Source organism: Mercenaria mercenaria, chromosome 8 (assembly GCF_021730395.1).
Source record: "Mercenaria mercenaria strain notata chromosome 8, MADL_Memer_1, whole genome shotgun sequence".
NCBI lineage: Eukaryota > Metazoa > Mollusca > Bivalvia > Venerida > Veneridae > Mercenaria > Mercenaria mercenaria.
Window position 1 is genome coordinate 38,651,222 of NC_069368.1, and position 19,830 is coordinate 38,671,051.

Genomic DNA, 19,830 nt, shown 5'->3' on the forward strand with positions numbered 1-19,830 from the left:
ACTGTGTCTATAGCCTTATAATCTATACTACTGTTGTGCACACGAGATAAGATGTTGAGACCACAGATAAGATGCCGTGCGCTAGAGATAAGATGTCGTACACTCGAGATAAGATGTCATATGCTCGAGATAAGATGTTGTACACTCGAGAAAAGATAACGTGCGCTCGAGTTAAGATGTCGTGCGCACGAGATAAGATGTTATGCGCTCAAGATAAGTTGTTGTGCGCACGAGATAAGATGTCGATAGCACAAGATAAGATGTCGTGCGCACGAGATAATTTAATCTTAAGCGAAAAAATGCATGTCCTAAACATACCACCGTAAATACGCACACATTCAGTGTGTTCTATTCTGAAGAAGTTTGGATTAGGTTTAACCTAGGTTTGTAGTGTACATTCAATGCATGTGTACGTTAAATGTGGGAGAATTAATCCCTTCTCATAACACTCCGATAACACTTTCATAGTCATTGTTGTAAATAAGGTTTAATGAACGTGACAGATGCATATGGCGAGACAAGTGAAAAAGTCATTTACTACCCTAAAATAACATTCTAAAGACATGTCGAAAAACGGCAGAAAGTAATGAGCCCATTTCATGAAAAAAGGCAATTATTGAAAACAGGCTCGGATCCAGGACCGGGTCCAGGGGCGTGTACCCACCCCCTCACCGCAGTCGGCTGAGAGGTGAGCTATACTCATCAAAGTTACACTCAAAATTTAGATCCAATAATGCACCAGAAGCTACCATTTCATACCTTTATTTCAATATTTTCAAGAGGGAGTTGGGCGTATCCCTTCCCGTACATACCCCACTCTATACACCTTGCCGATGATTAGCTGGTGCCCCCATTCAAATATTTCTGGATACGGGCATGGAAAGCATCCGGTAGAAAATGAGTCTTCTTGCACGTTATAATGTCAGTATCCATACATATATTCTCAATCAATAAAAAGTAAATATTATTGTTGCTTTTAAATGTTTCCAACTACCCTTTCCATCAATACAGCAGTAATCACATCTTCACATCATTTGTATATTAACCTGTCCTTTTACATGTTTTTTTCTTCTTCAAAGTTCTGCAAATTGACACATACAGTTCTATTTTTCCTATAGGACTCTCCACATACCCAAATGGTACTTATAAAATTTCCAGAGTTGGGTTGTGTTTAAATCATTGACTCATAAAAATATCATTTATGTAACAATTTTCACTGAAGGTGTATTAGTCCGTAGAAATCACTATATAGTTGATGCACCTGATCTGATGGTATTAGTGGGTTCGCTTTTGTATCACATTTTAAAATGTAAAAAATGATTGTTATGAAACAAAGCGTTCGGAATCTTTACAATATACAACAAACTGCTGCAGTTGAGTTATTAAAACCACGTTAAACAAAAATCTACAGTTGTAGCACTAAAAATAAGTTTGAATTGTTATAACAGTGTCAACAACATAAATAAAAACAGAATGTCAAAAATTTGTATCCATTTTGCATATGTTACTACGGCAAGGATACGTTTTAAACTCAGTTTGAAGGACTTACAACATCAAAAATGTACTACTGATTCCAATTTATACCAATAAAAAGTATTAATAACGGCGTAGAGATTGTATAAAGACCGAATACATGCCACTTTGTTCTTCATCTATATACGCTGGCGAGAACGCCAGGAAAATACAGTTGGGATCATGTATATGTTTATTTCACAGGAAACATACAAAACTACATTTAAATTTCCGTTTGACATGTCGTGCATAAAATAAGATAATATTTTCGTGAAATCGTCAACAAATGTAGAAATTCTCCATGTACCCCTATAGAAAATTTGTATCTTTTAGCGTCATCGGTTTGTATCTTTTAGCGAGCCTAAAAATGTTGTATCGTATAGCGTTAGTTTTGTATCTTTTAGCGAGCCTCGATTTTGTATCATTAAGCGTTGGTTGTATCATTTAGCGTCGGTTTTGTATCATTTAACGTCAGTTGTATCATTTAGCGAAGTTGTATCATTTAGCGTTCCCACAAGGGAATTAAAAACATGCTGCCTGACGCACCTGTTAACAGAATAAATAGCATAAACAATAACTAATTAAAAAATATATTGGAATGATTGTAGGAAATATACAAAATATACAGACATATTATTTTAATGAGACCAGGGTCTTTCCAAACATGGTAAGCAAATAAAAAACAGACTTTTAAAAAGTATTTTACACGGCCAATATTCCAATACATTGACCAGTAGTATCGGCAAAAGTAGTCTCCTTTGAATATACACCATCTGCCGACCCGATAACGATTTGTAGAGGAAAGCATTAAAACGTGTTTTATCGTTATTTAACGAAATTTTATAACCTTTAGAAGTAATCTTCATTTTTGCCCTTTATTTCAATGTATTTTATCGATGTGGTACAAAAACTTATTGCTTCCATTTTTGTTTGAAGTTGATGACAATCGTTTCTATATATTTCTATATAGAAATGTGGAAAAAGATCGGTTATGTCAGGTTTTGAAAGGCTATAAAAATCTTTCTCTCAAAATGACATTATTTTATAACCTCGTGAAGTAGTTTCCATTGTCTGAACGTTGTCTGGGTATTTTTTATTTTAAAATTGAATAATGACAAATTCCTTCCATTTTAATTTGAAAATGAAATAATTGCTTTTTACAGTACATTTACTTAACGGTACACGGCAAAGTGTATCAATGTGTTTCATCCTTTCCAGCGTTTTATTTATTTATTTATCCGTCACTTTTGCTAATTATTTATTTTGTTTTATATTATAACTAAAGGTAAACCTTTTTTGAATTGGCAAACTTTAAGTCACATCTTTAAGCGGACAATTGGTCTTAAAAAATGTCCGCGTAAAATTAAAGAGGCAATTAGAATTAATTCTATGTAATTGCTGTACAAACTGTGTACACTGTTGTCTCTGCACGTAGCAAAATAAAATAAAATTTAATAATTGTAGTTATGCTCGCCCTTATGGTTTTAAACCGGTGGCGAGGGTAAATAACGTTAACTGCTGTACTTATCTTTCACGTGTATAATTTCAGCCGGTATAATTTTTGACGATATTACAATAAAACATTCCTGAAAAAAATTGTTCGTTAATTGAAACAATTCGCGAAATTTTTATATTAGATTCACATATATATATATATATATATATATATATATGGGCCTAAAAAGTTACATACAACCATGGCTTCTTTACGATCACTGCATGAACGTTAAAGCATAAATTACAAAGTAATAAATGATGGTGATTTTAATTTGTGATGATGATGTGATTACCCGTGTGTGTTATAAAGTAAAACATGACACATAAGTGTTATAAAGTAAAACATGAAAAAGTTACACTTTATGCAACTTATTATTGAAATTGAAAATTCAGTATAGACGAAACACAATTATATATTCATTAAATAAAATTATCACTTTCACCGGTATATGGCATTTTTCATTATTATGATATTGGCAGATATTGTTTGTCAAAATACAAAGAAGTATAAAAAATTATTTTTATAGCTCTTTGGTCAATACAAAGAAATTTTTGAGTTTTCACTTTATCTGTTTTTTTATTATAATTATTATTACTATATTATTATTATTCTACATTCAATAAAGGAAAATTAATTTCTACTCCACACATCTTCATGGTCCAGTGGGGACCCCTATGGGCGGCGGTTACCGCCAAAATTAGTAAATATACAATCCATTCATAAACAAGTCAGTCAGTGCAACGCCGTCTAGTCTGAAACTCCATCCCGTCCAATAAATTTGCATTCAACGCATTGTATTTTGAAACCATTTAACACAAAACTTCATTCCATCCATCTAAACATGGAATGAAGCATTGAAAAACTTGTTGCGATGCACCGTACTCTGAAATCATCCAACAAAACATGATACCATCCAGTTCAATGTGAAGCCGTTTAACACACCATGCGTACGTGCGGTGTAAAATGAAATGATTTATTACAACTTGACGCCGTCTAATTAAGAAATAATCAAGGCCTTCAAGTGGTTTATCGTCTGATTTACCACGGTTCAGAGTTCAGATGCGTAGGAATTGAACCACGAGGGCGTTAGCCCGAGTGGTTAAATACTGAAGTATCTGAACGATGAACCGTGGTAAATTAGACGATAAATCACAAGAAGGCCTTGATTGTTTTCATTCTGACATGCTTATTGACATATTTTAAGAAATATTATGCTGGACTTTATTTACCCAAGGAGTAATGTATCGGACGTCATGTGGTAATTTGACGTCATCATTGACGTCATAATGCTCTCTTACCGGTCTGTGCGTCAACCGTTGTTTATCGCAGAATATACAGAGGTTGATTTCCTTCTTTGTTTAACTGAAAATCAAACCGAGTCATGTTAGAATGCATATTGAAACCGCTTTGTGTAATTAAGAGCGGTGTATAATAACTTGATGCCATGCAGTCCAATGTGAAGACGAACGCAACATGAGTTCGTGCAGTGTAAAATGTAACGATTCATTAAAGCTTGGCGCCGTCTAATGCATACTGAAACCGTGTTATGTGATTTGGAGCGGCGTATCAAAATTTGATGCCATGCAGCCAAATGTGAAGCCGTTTAACGAAACACGAGTACGTGCATTGTAAAAGGTTAATGTTTAGGTTGTATTGTACTATTCTGAAACAAACTGCTTAACCGTCACCTAGATTTATTTTATAATTTTCATTACCCAAAAAGATGTCAGCTTGCTACTACACCTCAACTAGCCAAGCCATTCCTTTTTAAAAGGAAACTTTATTCCTGTATTGCGTAAGTAACTAAAGATTATACATTTATAATTATGCAATGATATAAACGATTTCTTCTTCTACTTAAAATACTAAAACAGGTTTTGGCACATAATAGAGCTATTTCTGGATTTGTCAGCAAAAAAGCTACTTTCTCCGTGTCATTTAACGTTGTGAAATTTATACTGATTCTACAAGCTTCTAACAGTAAATCTGTACGAATAGAATTGTAACATGGACAATGTAATGAAACATGAGGTTTATCCTCAACCGTAGTCGAACAATTAAAACAAACTCTGTCACTAACAGGAAGACCGTTGCATCTGCCAGTTTCTATATGTGTTGGAGCTGTACCACTACTAAACTTAGCAAGTGCACCTCGATATAATTTATTTAAAACAATCTTACAATACTGTTCTACTTCAATGTTCAATACAGTCTAAGCTAATTTCCACCTACACCGTTACGTGAAGTATTACGATTTACATCACAATGCCATTGTTCTTCATATTCATTGATAATATTAGGTAAGATTACATTTAAGATATCTCTTTTATTAGCAAAAGTATTCATGTCACAAAACCTATTCCATCAAAATCTGAAGGTGAAAGTATCAGTAAGATGAAAATTAAAGAATAGGCCAAAAGTAATTACAGAAAGTTAACTTCAACCGTTAGGAAAGTAGTAAAGTCCTCTTTGTATACCACTAAATCGCAATAGAAAAGTATCGCAGAAATACACCTGGTATGGCATTTTAGCTGAAAATAGGAAAACATTTTTTTTTTTAGATTTCAAACGCTGCAGACCTATCTTTCTCATGCAGTTGGTTAAACATTTTTGCCATAGCAGACACTTATTGCAGTCCTACCAGAAATGTGCAGTTTCACCTTTCTACTACAAAGACAAAAAGAGTCAAATTCCCTAAAGTTTTACTAAACGTTTCTGTATTACCAGAAAATCTGGCCATACATGTAATGATATTATTATAACGACACGACTTTCTTGTGATAACGATATCATTTATTGTAATAACGAACATTTTCTCGTTAAAATGAGATATGAAGTTGCCATAACGAGTAAAGCTCTCGTAGTTATGTGATACCTGTAGTTTTCTTGTAATAGTGATAGAATATCTCGTAATTACTGGATAAGGACGATTTATTTTGTAATAACGATATCATTTGTTGTCATTACGAAATATTTTCTCGTAAAAAGGAGATATGAAGTCGTCAGAACGAGTAAAGATCTCGATGTTATGTGATACGTGTAATTTTCTCGTAATAATGATAGAATATCCCGTAATTAAGTGATAAAAAGGTCAATTTTTTCCGAACTAATCTCTCCGACTTTTGTAGTTTCGAGATTCACGGCTGTCAAAATTCCATACCAGATGCATTTAAAACTGCAATTTCTGTTATGTTTGAACGGTTGGGAGTTTTTCATACCAGCCATAAAAGTGAAGTGAACAGGTAAAACGTTTGCATTGTTTTTGTAAAACCTAATTTGTAAATTTCGCGAGATTTCGTTTTGAAAGTACATTTGCTTATGATTTATTATGATAAAAAATGGCTTCAGAATTCAAGTATTTCCTTCTTTTACCTATGAGGAGCATTAGAATGGTGCATATTTTTATCTGATTCCTGAAGAAGAAAGAAGGAAAATGCATAAACACGTAATGTATTTTACCGATTTGCCAATAAAGTAAATGACAATTGCACACACGAAAAAATCCAATTTCCCAGCCCGTGTATTACCGAACAGGATGAGACAGATGATATATAATAGAGTAAAAAACAGATTTGATCGAAAGAGAGGGCCTCCGTGACCGAGTGGTTAACGAAAGAGAGGGCCTCCGTGACCGAGTGGTTAACGAAAGAGAGGGCCTCCGTGACCGAGTGGTTAACTTCAGATCACTTGGGGTGTAGAATTCTTCCTGTCAGGAAGCCGTCCAGCTGGAAAAGATAACATATGACCTACATTGTGTAATCCCTTGCTACGGAAAAGATTTTGGTCGATCAACAGTTAATCAAATAGAGGGTGCAAAATATTGAATATTTTCTCGGAAAATTCAAGACAAAATGATTAATTTGAGATATTAGTCAACAATGTTTTGAAAAAAAAAAAGAAACGATTATGATATAGTATGCATTAGTTTTCTTTCAAAAAATTTCTTTTGTTAGAGTTCCAACAATAAGACTGTTCATCTACATTTGGATCAGGGAATAATAAGCTGAATCTGTTTCAAAAAATGATATTTACTGAAATTCTAGGCAACCACACGATTTTGTTCATACAGCAGATAGGGTCAAATCGGTTGACCAAATGAGCAACAAATAGTAATGTACCAAACACTGAAATCAATATAAAATCTTTGTAAGAACGTTGGATAAGCCGTATCAAATGTGTCCTAAATATAAAATGAAAACACGCACGTGAGGTGTTATTTAAAATCGGCAGAAGAAGTTGCATAATATATTGCATTCCTGAGAGGGAGATATAAAAATTGTTCCCCTCGAGATATATGAATATCGACCGAGGCGGCAGCAGAGGTCTATATTCATATTTCGAGGCGTGAACATTTTTCATATCTTAAACTCAGGAACGAAATATTTATTTCATTGTACCGAAAACACGCAAAGGTCAAAACATTTACTAGAAAAATTAAGATAATGAGTTAAATGATTTATTGAAATGATCATTAGGTTGTAGATTATTAATACCCAATAAAATAAAGACATGAGTCTTTATTAGAGAGCATTCCAAAAATGCCGAAACCGACAGCAACAACCGCAACATGCGAAAAACGGCGATTTTTTTTTATCTCAACGAAACATATAAGTGTAAGCACTCATTTTATTCCCTAGATCATTTCCTATTCGATGATCATAGTTTCGATTCCAAATTAATTAAAGATTTTATATGGTGAGCTAACCTTTAAAGGTCCATAATGCTTTAAATTTTTATCTTAACAACAGGTAAAACAGCTTTTCAAATAGATGTTATGCGCACTTACGTGGTTAGAAAAGCACTACTTTTAATATTGCACATGGACTGTTATAATTAGAGCCACACAGGGAGGTAATAAAAACAATAGATTCAATAAAACATTCTAGTATATTCAGCAGTATTCAAACCTTTGACAAATAATAATGAAAGTAATTATCAGAAATAGGATTTAACAAAAGTTTATTATATCTTATGTTCACAACGGAAAATGTGGCAGCCACATTTTAAATAGAGGCATTATGAGCCTTTATAAAAATGAAATATCGGCAGGGTTTACACATGCATGGACACTAGAAAAATAATTTAAACCAGGCGCAGTAAACAAACAAAAAAGCGCTGTTGTACATGTGATATTAAATTATTAATAACACATGCAGAAAAAAGAAAACAACGATATTAAATTAATGGGGGAAATAACAAGTATTGTTTAAGTAAAACTAATAGGAAATCTGCATTTGGGCATCTATGCGAGGTGTAATATTCAGATATATATCACTGTACATTATAAGAGAAATACATAAAAGAAAATCAAGACAATTTATGGATATGTGCGTATATTTTTGGTGTTTAAAAGCCACTATCTCCTAAATTCATCTATTTATAAAGTTAGAATTAAATGTCTAGCATTGGTTGGGATTCCGAAAACAGTTCTAATGCCTGCTCTTCATATCACAGGTACCTTGCTGCTGGAAATACAGCCACCGTTTTGACTAGCCGCCGTGATTTGATGTTATTTCTCCTATTTGAAATTTTTTACATACACAGTTACCAAATAACCAACAACATTTAAATGCTTTTCTAAAATTCAGATTTTTCCAGTGATATCAAAAAAATGACAAGGTAGGTCTCACGCCATTTTTTCAACCAACGGAAGTAGATTGCGCCCGGCTCGGAAGTGAAAACACATGCGCACACCGGGAATCTCGCTCTTTTAACCTGTCCTCGTGGATTTTGTTGTTTTCATTGCTAAGCCGGATTCAATCCACTTCCGTTGGTTGAAGAAATGACGTCAGGACTATCTTGTCATTTTTTTAATATCATCGGCAAATTCTTAATATTTTAAAGAAGCATTTAATTCGAAAGCTGTGGGTTATTTGGTGATTATAAATATAAAGAATTTCAAATAGGAGAAATAACGGTCAAATCACGGCGGGTAGTCAACACAGCATCTTTATTTCCAGCCGCTGAGTACTGTGCTTCGTATTAACCGAAACAGAAATATGACAGGACCGATAGTGAATAGTTGAGACATTTAAAATTTAAAAATGTTGATTGAGGATTACTAGTAGCTGTTGCATATTGAAAGTAAGTGATGGTTTTGGAAAGATTATTAAATTGCAATTAACTTTTAAACTACATCAGGAGTCAAGTTTATTTAAGTAAGTTTTATAAACCATTTGTCAAATAAAAGAATCCAAACGGTAACTGTAATAGCGGTACCTATTCAATTGTAAGAACGCTATAGTTGTAGATGATTGTATAAACTACCTTTAATAGTAAACAATTTGTAATTACGAAATCGAATATCATTAATTATAACTGAAAATATATCGCGTTTAATTACACTGACGTTTATCGTGTATTGGCCAAGCAAAATAATGCACTGATAAGACAAACATTCACATTTCTGTTTAGTACAGAGATTTCTCTATGATACGCGTCTTATTCTATATACAATTCTAATCGAATACTTCACAGATATAACTGATATTGTAGGCACCTGTGAATCCATGCTCCTTTATAAGCTAACAGGCGTCTTCGCATAAATATTTCAAACAGTGAACAGGTTATGACAAAATACTAACATGTGTTAATTCCATTCAAACAGCAAGCTTTCTTGCATAAGTAAGCAAATGAAATTTACTTCGTAGCGCAAAGGTTTGCAGTACTTCTTAACATGTATATTCTAGCACATGTGTTTCATTTAGCTATTATGTATTCCGTTTCAGTTTTGTTGTGGGGGGGGGGGGGGGGGGGGGGGGTGAGAGGATTGAAAGGTATATTTTACTTAATGTGAAGAAAAATCAGACATTATTTCAGTTACGGACGGACTCCTGAGTAGAAATATACAGTCAAAACTGCCTTAGCGACCTCCTAAATTTAGCGACTTCCTGTCATATGTGACTATATTTTGGACCACCCGACGTTTTAAGCTATGTAAACTGACTGTATATAGCGACTCCCTGTCTGACGCGACTAGCGACTACGTTTTTATCGGCTCCCATCCTGAATTAAACGACTTTGAGACGGTCCCTCAAGAAGGGAAATTACTCTTCACATATTCTTTTGTTTGTTGCTATGACAGCAATCGTATTTTCTCGCGAGACTTTGTCACCTGTGAAAAAAATGGCTGACACAAAGAAAAAACGAGTTGTCTTGACATTAGAAGAGAAAATAAACGCGATTAAACTTATGGATCGGGGGACGCCGGCATACAAAATTGCTCAGTATTTAGCTGTTGGCAAGACACAAATACAAAACTTAAGAAAACGTAAACAGGAGTTATTGGATGACTACGAAAACAATGTTCCCCTCCAGTCAGAGCGGCGACGATACTTGACAGGAAATGAAGAAATTAATGAATTATCGTGGTTCAAGGACGCTGTTTCGCGACGAATAAATGTTACTGGTCCACTGATACAGACTAAAGCTCTTGATTTTGCCAAAAGTCTAGGAAATACAGATTTCAAAGCATCAAATGGATGGCTTGGGAGTTTTATTAAACGTAACAATATTGTTTACGGAACTATGAGTGGTGAACGTGGTGACGTTAAAGAGGACTGTGTTAATGATTGGAAAAGAAAGTTGCCCACACTTTGTGAGGGTTATCATGAAAAGGACATAATGAACATGGACGAAACTGGGCTTTTTTACAGAGATACTATGCGTAACACATTTCACTTTAAAGGGAATGATTGTGCTGGAGGCAAACGTTCAAAGGAGAGAATAACTGTTGCATTGTGCATAGTTGACGGACGTACAAATAACCAATTCAATACTTGATTTCAAATAAAGTAGATTTTTACAGCACGAGTTACAAAAAAAAATGTAAACAACGACTCCTCATCTATGAAACTGAAAAGATGATGACAGCAAAATTTATGAGTCATTAAATACTGATGACAGTGAAGCTAATGACTCCAGTGTGAGAAAGGTATTTAATTTTTGTACAATGAATCTCACCCACATGAATTGGATCCACTCAAACATAGTTAAAATAATATATTAATATTGACATAAACTATCATGTCTTTGCGTTACGCAGTCCCAAAAGTGGCTAATATATAAAAGATTAGTGTGGATACTGTAATATATTCACATGTGTCACTTACAGGTTATGTATGTTATTTGAAACTGTAAAACACGTCAAGTACATTTTGGCAGTATATGACCATTATGACGTTGGAGCATTGAGTATATTTTTTTTTACAAAATTAGCCGATTAGGTAACAAAGGATACGCCGATAATCGGAGTTTCAAAACCGATATGTTTCCAAGTTTCGCAATTAATCCAGCAATTAACTGCATGCTAATAAGCTCTGCTGTTTAGGGAAGGTTAGAAGTTACTTGCGTTATGTATAGGTCTGGTCTCGATGTACATTACATGCTATATATTTAATGCATGCATGCATAGTTTTCTTAATAACTGTTCCAGATGTCTAATTTTCAGCACGCAGTGCATGGATCAGTACTTTAGCAATCGATCAAAGTTGAATGTAATATCTTATGCACCAATTTAGAAAATTGATCTATATTATGTCACTTGTGTTTGAGTTTCTGTTATAAGATAGATTACATTTTTGATCAAACATTTTCGTTATCATGAATATATTAAATGCTCATAACTCCGCACTTCTGGTTAAAATATTATCTATATTTCTGTTTTTGAGAAATATATGAACATTTGTCTTAATTTCAAAGCTTTTTAACTTCAAACCTATGATTTGAAAAACTTAGGTACTATCTCTACATTGTGCGCAAGTTTGACGGGAGAGAAAATGAAACCAAATATAATTGACAAATCAAGAGAACCGAGATGTTTCAAAAAAAAATCAAAACAAACTCACTACCAGTCAATTACTACAACAACAAAAAGGCATGGATGACCAGCAAAATTTATGAAGATTTCCTTCAGAAACTTAATAAAAAAAATGATCTCTCAAGGGAGGAACATTTTAATTTTTGTTGACAATGCACCCTCACACCCACATGTAAAATTGAGTAACATCAAAGTGCAGTTAGTTTAAAATGAGCTATAACTGAGTTAATATTGAACATAAACCTATCAGCTGCCTTCTGTTTCAAAACACCATTTCACCTATGACGTGCTATAAGTTATAAGCTATGTTTACCCCAACTAGTAAATGAGATGTGGTAATACTTCAAACTTGTAAGTATGATTCCGTATCAATTTGTCACATTTACATGTGTCATCGCATCGCCTTTGATTTGAAACTGGTAGATGAAATCAGCCTGTAAGTACTCCCATTTATGAAAGTAAATGTACCTATTGTGACTGTTTGGAAGATGAGTACCATTTTGTTATTCAGTGTAATATGTACGCAGATTTAAGGAAACAATTTATACCCTCAAGATTTTGCAAAAGACCAAGTATGTTTAAATTTATCGATCTAATTAAATCAGAAGACACTGTTATTGTAAAAAAGCTCTCAAGCTTTGTAGAAGAAAAAGCTTTGAATTAACTTGCGTTATTAACTTTATTGTCTCAGTATTTTGTACATCTATCATGCAGGTAAATTTCATGCATGCAGTGCATTTACTAATGCATATGCTTAACCCAGTTGTCTAATCTTGTCAGCTTTCGCATCCTGGCAAGGCGGACTTGGCAACTTTCGCATTCGGACAAATCATATGGTAGATAGTGTTTTGATGTTATACATGATCTATTTTGATTGTGATACATGTTTTTGAGAATTTCTTGTTATAATATAAATGTCATTAAGTTTTCAAAGCATTTAGTAATGCAGATGATGTTAACTTGTCAACTTTCGTTTTCGAACAAGGCTTACAACGTAGTGGAAAATTTGTGTGTTGATCTGAATTAAGATTTATTATTTATATATATCTGTATTATTTAGCGTTATTTTGATCATGTTATCCAGATTTTCCTGTTGCTGCACACACATTTACATACATAAGAGTATAAACAGACAGGAACGGGCCGCAATAATTTCGAATTTTGGCCCTTTGTTTTTTAGCATTTTGAGCCTTCATTGCTGAACATATAGACAGGCGTTTCCATACGTAAACGACTGGAAATGTGTTTGGAGGTGGGGCGCTCGCAGATTGGATGATGTGTTTGGGGTGGGTGGGGAGATGGTATATTGCTTTGGTTTTCCTGTTTAGCTCTGCTGTATTAGTATTCAGATATTTAATCATATGATTCAATTGTAGCAATATGTTTGTCGATATAATCACTTTCTAGTGTTAGTATATAGACACTATTAACTGGATGTAGTAGATACTGCTCTCATTCAGGTACACACGTACAGAGTATATCACAATCGGTTATTGTCATTTCCAAAATTCAGTGTCTCTTTCGGACTAGTCCGTGGCGATTTATTAAATTTCACTCTACCCTTATTGTCTAACTAGCTATACCTGACGTCATATTTGATATGACCAATGTTTATATTGCTACACCTCAATACTATAATCAGTTGTAAAAACTTTACGTCACATTTGATATTATTACTGTCTATATTGTTAACTTTCGTTTGCTGTCGCCATATAATTATGCTGTATTTTGCCTCATGAGTCTATGACCTTCTGGTTTATATGAAATGAAATCTTGAATCTTGAAAATAATCTTGAATCTATGATAGAGTGTAAAATTTTATATTCAGATATTTTCTTTGGTTTTGTATTGGAAACAATAAATGTGCACTAAAATCAGAGAGAAACAATATTATTTTTTAAAACATTCAAAATAATGATTCTAGTAAAGTCATATGACAGTGTCATGCACGTAAAATTCATGCAAGGGAGATTGACATGATCGTACTTGCAACAGAACCGACAGAAAGTGAGAGACATAAATTTGCGACTTCCTTCTGTACAATTTGGAATTCTTTAGAAATAAACAAGAAATATTTTTAAAACAGATAAACGGCGCATTTACATGAAATACATTAGTTTGGTATATTAAAAAATCACAGTGGTACTTATACATGCTTTTCTTCACACCCTATAAACGACTGTATCCCCCGCTTCCTCTTGCGAGTGATCAAAACAATAAAATGACACGGAAAAGGTAAGAATCGTCATTAAATTCATTATTTGACTTTACACTGTATGTGTATTTAAGTTCAACGATAAGTCTAACATAAATATGTGAATATGATGATATAATAGATGCAACTGACAGGTAATGTTTAAAAATGTTGACTGATCACACTCATTGCATGAAAATTCTCTCGACCAAGTCACGAAATTGATGAATATCACGCCAAATTGATTTTGTAATCCAATTATCCATCATGTTTTCTGTAATAAGTATGCATACTTCATAAATGTATGTAAATAAAATGTTTTGTTTCTGTTGCGTTTTTGAATGAAATTAATTTTTCTCTAGTCGGTGAAAAAACATTTACTGTATGCAGGCTTGCCAATTTTGATTTTTGATCTGAATTCGTATTTGCGAGTGATACTGTATTCCATCTTGCGATTACAAAAGGCGATTTATGTCCTTAAAATGCGTAAATGAAATAAAAAGTATGCATACAAAATTGTTTCTTTTGATCAGTCGTCATGTTTATAATGTCATTAAATGTCGAACCCAACACCCCCCCCCACCCCCATGCGATGCTTATTCTAATCCATTGGGGGTGGTTGGATTCGAGTGTCTGTGACTCGCTATCCTACTTAATTAAATAATTAATTGAATGCTTCAGCATCGTTTACATGCAAGTGTTCAGAGTTGGCTTTACATACATATACTATCATAAAATACGAATTCGAAACTGAATGTATACACAAGGTCCCTACCATGTCTTGCAAAAAATTAATCGTCGATTCCCTATGGAAATCACACGAAGTAATGTTACCTTACGATTTCAAAATATCAGTCCTTATTAGTAATTCAGAGTTAACTTCATGGTGAATCAGTCAACAAGATTCAAAAGCAGCACAAAATAGCTGAATGGCCTAATGGTTTAACCCCGTTTCTCAATAATAAGATAAACATGTTATCGTTACAAATACAGCCGTCATGTTTACTGACTGTCAAGATTTACCGCTATTTCTCATGTTAGAAATAGTTTGCATTTGATAGTGATAACGCACACACGCCAGGAATATGTCCTTGCGGATTTGGTCGTTTTCATTGCTTTTTACAGTTTACAATTTATTAATCAAGTCAATACTCATAAGGGCCTCTGACAACAATTGTAACAATAACAAGTCATAGTAACAAAATCAGATTGACATGTAAAACCTCGTTGCAGAAGTAACTGATGATGTGGAGGACGAGAACTAACTATTTATCTAAAAGCAGACATAATTTTCTTACAGGAAACAGCCAGTTTTAACAAAGTATTCTTATTGTAATTGTTCATAAGGTCAGAAAAATTTGAGAGTATCGGGATATTTAAAATAATATCATCTATATATTAAATATATAGATGAATATTATATTGGATAGAAAAAATATATTACATTTTTTATCAACATTGAAATATATATCTTGTAATAAAAAGGAAATTCATCTCCTAATATGTTACTGTTACACAAATGACAAGTACTTTGTTCTCCTGCATTGTTTTCAAATCTACCTTTTTCTATTGGCAACATGATTCATGCATCTGAATTTACAAAGTGAAATGCTAAGGTCAAAAGATAAAAGCTTGAAATATTTTACAAATACAAATTCGTGTTTATACATTCTATAATGTAAACATTTTCTTGGGTTATTAACTGAATAGTTCCAGTTTTGTATAAACTGATCTTTAATTCAAGTGTTAACAACATTTTTGAAGGAGTTACAAGAGCGAATCTTCTGATCTAACGACTAATTAGATATACCAAGAGAATCAAGACTTTCTTTAAAATAACATAACCAGTTAAATTTCTTGTTTCGTCTCTGAGACAGTGAGCGAAGTTCTGTACAAAATATTACAAATTTCATTTTCCTTGGAGTTTATTAACTTACTCCCAAAAAGTTAATACTCTACATTTAATACGACTCGAAAGTGGTTAAAATACCAAGATCACCATACAATGTTATTAGGGGTACTCTGCTTCAAATTTAAATAAGTTTTATTATATTTCAACTGAAATATATTAATAATATCTAAATTTTCAACCCCTCCCCCATACCTCTGAGCCGTACAAGACAACAGGAGTAACCATGGTATCGAAAAGGTGCAACTGCAAATAAATAGTTAAAAACAACTTCCTGAATTTACTAATAACTGCAAACATAGTTTTGCGTGCTTGATTAACTAAATGAGCCTCAGTTCTACCGAACTTGCCATTGAATGAAAATTGAATACCTAGGTATGAGAAGTAGTCAACAATTTCTAAAATATTACCATTTTCAAATTGAAATACTGAAGCATTACGTATACCTCTCTTATTTTTCCAAAATATGATAACTTTAGCCCCTATTAGGTGCAATACTCTGACATAGCATTAAGAGCTGACTGGAGGTCATTAGGGGTCTCTGCTAAGGTGACTGTGTCATCAGCATATAATAGCAAATATAACTTGAAGAAGAAAACTTCAAAATCGTTATCACTTAACAAATGACTAGCATTATCAGAAAATAACTGAAGTCCATGAAATTTACTAGACAAAAAGCTATTAATCATTCCAGAATAAAGAAAATAGAATAGGAAAGAGGTTTTCACCTTGTCTAACTCCTGTATCACAAAAAAAAATCAGACAGAGCATTGTTTGATTTTACACAAGACTTCGCTTTATCATACATGTTGAGAATAATTTTAAAACATTTACCATCAATATTTTAACTTAGAATCTTTCGCCACAGAGCAATACGATTGACTGAGTTGAGGGAAATTTGGTCAATCCACAAAAGCACAGTACAGTTTTTTATTATTGACAAAATACATATCTATTAACATTTTAAAGAAAATATTTTGATCAACAGGGCTATAATGTTTTCTAAAACCAGCCTGTTCTTCACACAATATGTTATTGACCTCAAAAGTGTTTAACCTAGTGTTTTATAAAGATGTGAACAACTTTCCAAAACAGCTTAATATAGTTATGCCCCTGTAATTGTCAGAGTTATTAATGCTACCCTTATTCTTGTACAAAGGTAAATAACACCATTACTCCAGATATCGGGAAAAATACCCGACAACGACAGACGACGGACAGAGGATAATCACAAAAGCTCTTTTAGAGCACTTCTTGCTCAGGTGAGGTAATAGACCCTTATTTGTTTCCTCTAATGGCACCTCTGCTTGTAAAATGGGGACTTATTTCATTCGTAGAATGTATTTTCAGTAAAATAAGACAAGGTTCATGTTAAAGTTGATGTGTTTATGGCAAATACAAAGACAAAACTAAAATAAAGCTGATTACTGTGCGACGCTGTCAAGAAAGCGATCCACAGAGGATTAGTAGATTTAATCTCGCGCCGCTTCATCCCATTTACTGTTCATATTCTCACATGTTATTAATTGCAGTTCCGATTATATATTAGTTGGTTTGAAATTCTAGAAAATATAGTCTTGTATGAGACACATTGTCGCATTACGGTCTCATGATGGTGAACATTTGTGTCAAGTTATTTCAAAATCTCTTTATGCATAAAGAAGTTATGGCACTGACACGAAACACAGACCATGTTTCACCTTTAAGTGTAACTTTAAAAAGAAAAAGGAAAGTAATAAGATGGACATTAACTACATATGGCCGATATTTGTATGAAAACTTTGAGAGAGGTAGGTGCAATAGCATTGAAGAAATTGTACGACTAAATATATGAGGACACATATACAAACAGATCGAACAGACAGACCGCATGGTGACTGCTTTATACCACCCTCCTTCAAACATTGTTTGCGGGTTCTAAATATGAAGAAATACTACAGGAGCATAGGAAACGCCGATATTTTTAATAACATAAAGTCTACAACACAGGCATACAGTCTTTCTACCAAACTCACTCGCACTTGTACAGAAATTAAGCAAGCATGCATACAGTCAGGAAATAGAATTGAATTTTCTTTCCTTTACGGTTATAAACAAATTCGAGAATTTAGCAATGATTTTATTTCATTTTACCAAACTAGTTTTGTTTCTTTATCCATGAAACAGTGGAATTTACATATAGGTCATTCTTCAAGCAAGAAAATAAGTACTTTTGACGCTGACAATGTATAATTTCTCGACAAAATCAGTGATCAATCGAGTTTTTTGCTATAATTCTACCTGTCATCAGACTAGCACATTATATACAGAAACAAGTCATGTTCTGGTTCTAATAAAATATAAATATATATACCTTTAAAGAAAATCAGTCACTTTAAAATGCTGTTTTTCAACGTTTAGATGTCAGTTTATTGTTTTGATCACTCGCAAGAGGAAGAGGGGAAATACAGTCGTTTATAGGGTGTGTTCTTGCCCGCCCTGTGCAGGCATGCTTAAAACTGTGATATTTACTGTTAGGATTTAACCCGGGGTATTTGAGGCCCACTTTACAATAAAGCCAGTTGAATAGTCACAAAACAATACTGGGGGGGGGGGGGGGGGGGGGGCTCAAAATGTCAACGTCTTTAATAAGGATTTATTGTTGTGTCATTTTATGACAAGTCACGAGGTTTTCGTGCCAAGTAATTTTATGTTTTTGCTTTTCTGTCTCGCTCTGTCGATTAGACAATATATGTATTTAGATATGATTTAAACGTTATCTTCGCGGATCAGTTAAGGCATTCTAACAATAAATGAGCAACACCCACCTTTAATCTCCTGTACCAGTTGTAAATGTATTAATTCAGAACTTTTAAAAAAGAAGAATTAGCTTTCATGTGAACCAAACAATATTTTACATAACTATGAAAATATGAACATGAAATCCCAGGGAATCCCACGTTTCGACTAATAGGCACAGACATAACATTTGATTTTTACTGGCTTTCCCGCGCGTTTTTTCCCCCATAGACGATTTGGTCCAGGGAAACATGCTGAGTTTGCATATTAAGTGGAAACAAACGGCGGCGCCGAAAAAGAATTAGCTAATGATAACGTTTGCAGAAAATCATGCTATATAACGTTGAACCTTGCAAAAACTGAATTGAACAAACATAATTATGAAACGCCTACACTAGATAAATCCTTTTTACATCTTTTCAGTCTGTGGTATTATTTCCTAATATGTAAGTCATGTTTTAGAATTTTAGAACCACTTGACCCAGAATCTTCAAACTGGATAACATGATATGGCTTATGTAGTAGATGACCTGTAATTGCTTTTTGGGGTATCAATAGGTCAAGGGTCAAGGCCACAGTGACCTGAACAGTGCACGGTATCTTTAGATCCACTTGACCAAGAACCTTCAAACTTGATGGCATAATTGGGCTTATGAAGTAGATGATCCCTATTTATTTTGGGGTCAGTAACGCAAAGGTCAATGTCACAAGGGCCTAATCTTTGAAAACGGTTTCTGCTCAATAATTTGATAACAACTTGACCTAGGCCCTTCAAACTCGGTAGCATGATTGGGCTTATGAAGTAGATCACCCTTATTATTTTAGGGGTAGTCGGTCAAAAGTCAAGGTCATAGTGATTACGGGACTGGAATGGGACACCCATTATTGTGGAGTGGCATGCTTACTACAGTTGTATTTTTACATTGATAAAACAACAGAAATATAGCATATAAAACACGCCGAGAAAATTACAAAAATATTATGCAATTCATGCTGTTTTACAATATACATGCGTTGTTTACGACGTACAACATGAAACATGAATTATCCTGACAAAATACACAAAATCATCATTCTGTTTGTCGCTGCCTCAGGACCTGAAAACTAACGATGCGATTTTC

General features: G+C 33.7%; 2 protein-coding genes across 5 annotated transcripts in view; both read left to right on the forward strand.

The window, feature by feature from the left end:
- Nucleotides 1–19,830, forward strand: part of LOC123566561 (lachesin-like) — a 460,053-nt gene that overhangs the window by 49,631 nt on the left and 390,592 nt on the right. The window lies entirely within an intron of this gene.
- Nucleotides 10,136–10,792, forward strand: LOC123565405 (tigger transposable element-derived protein 4-like). The gene has a single exon (XM_045359272.2). It carries the CDS (start codon nt 10,136–10,138, stop codon nt 10,790–10,792), a length of 657 nt encoding a protein of 218 aa, XP_045215207.2.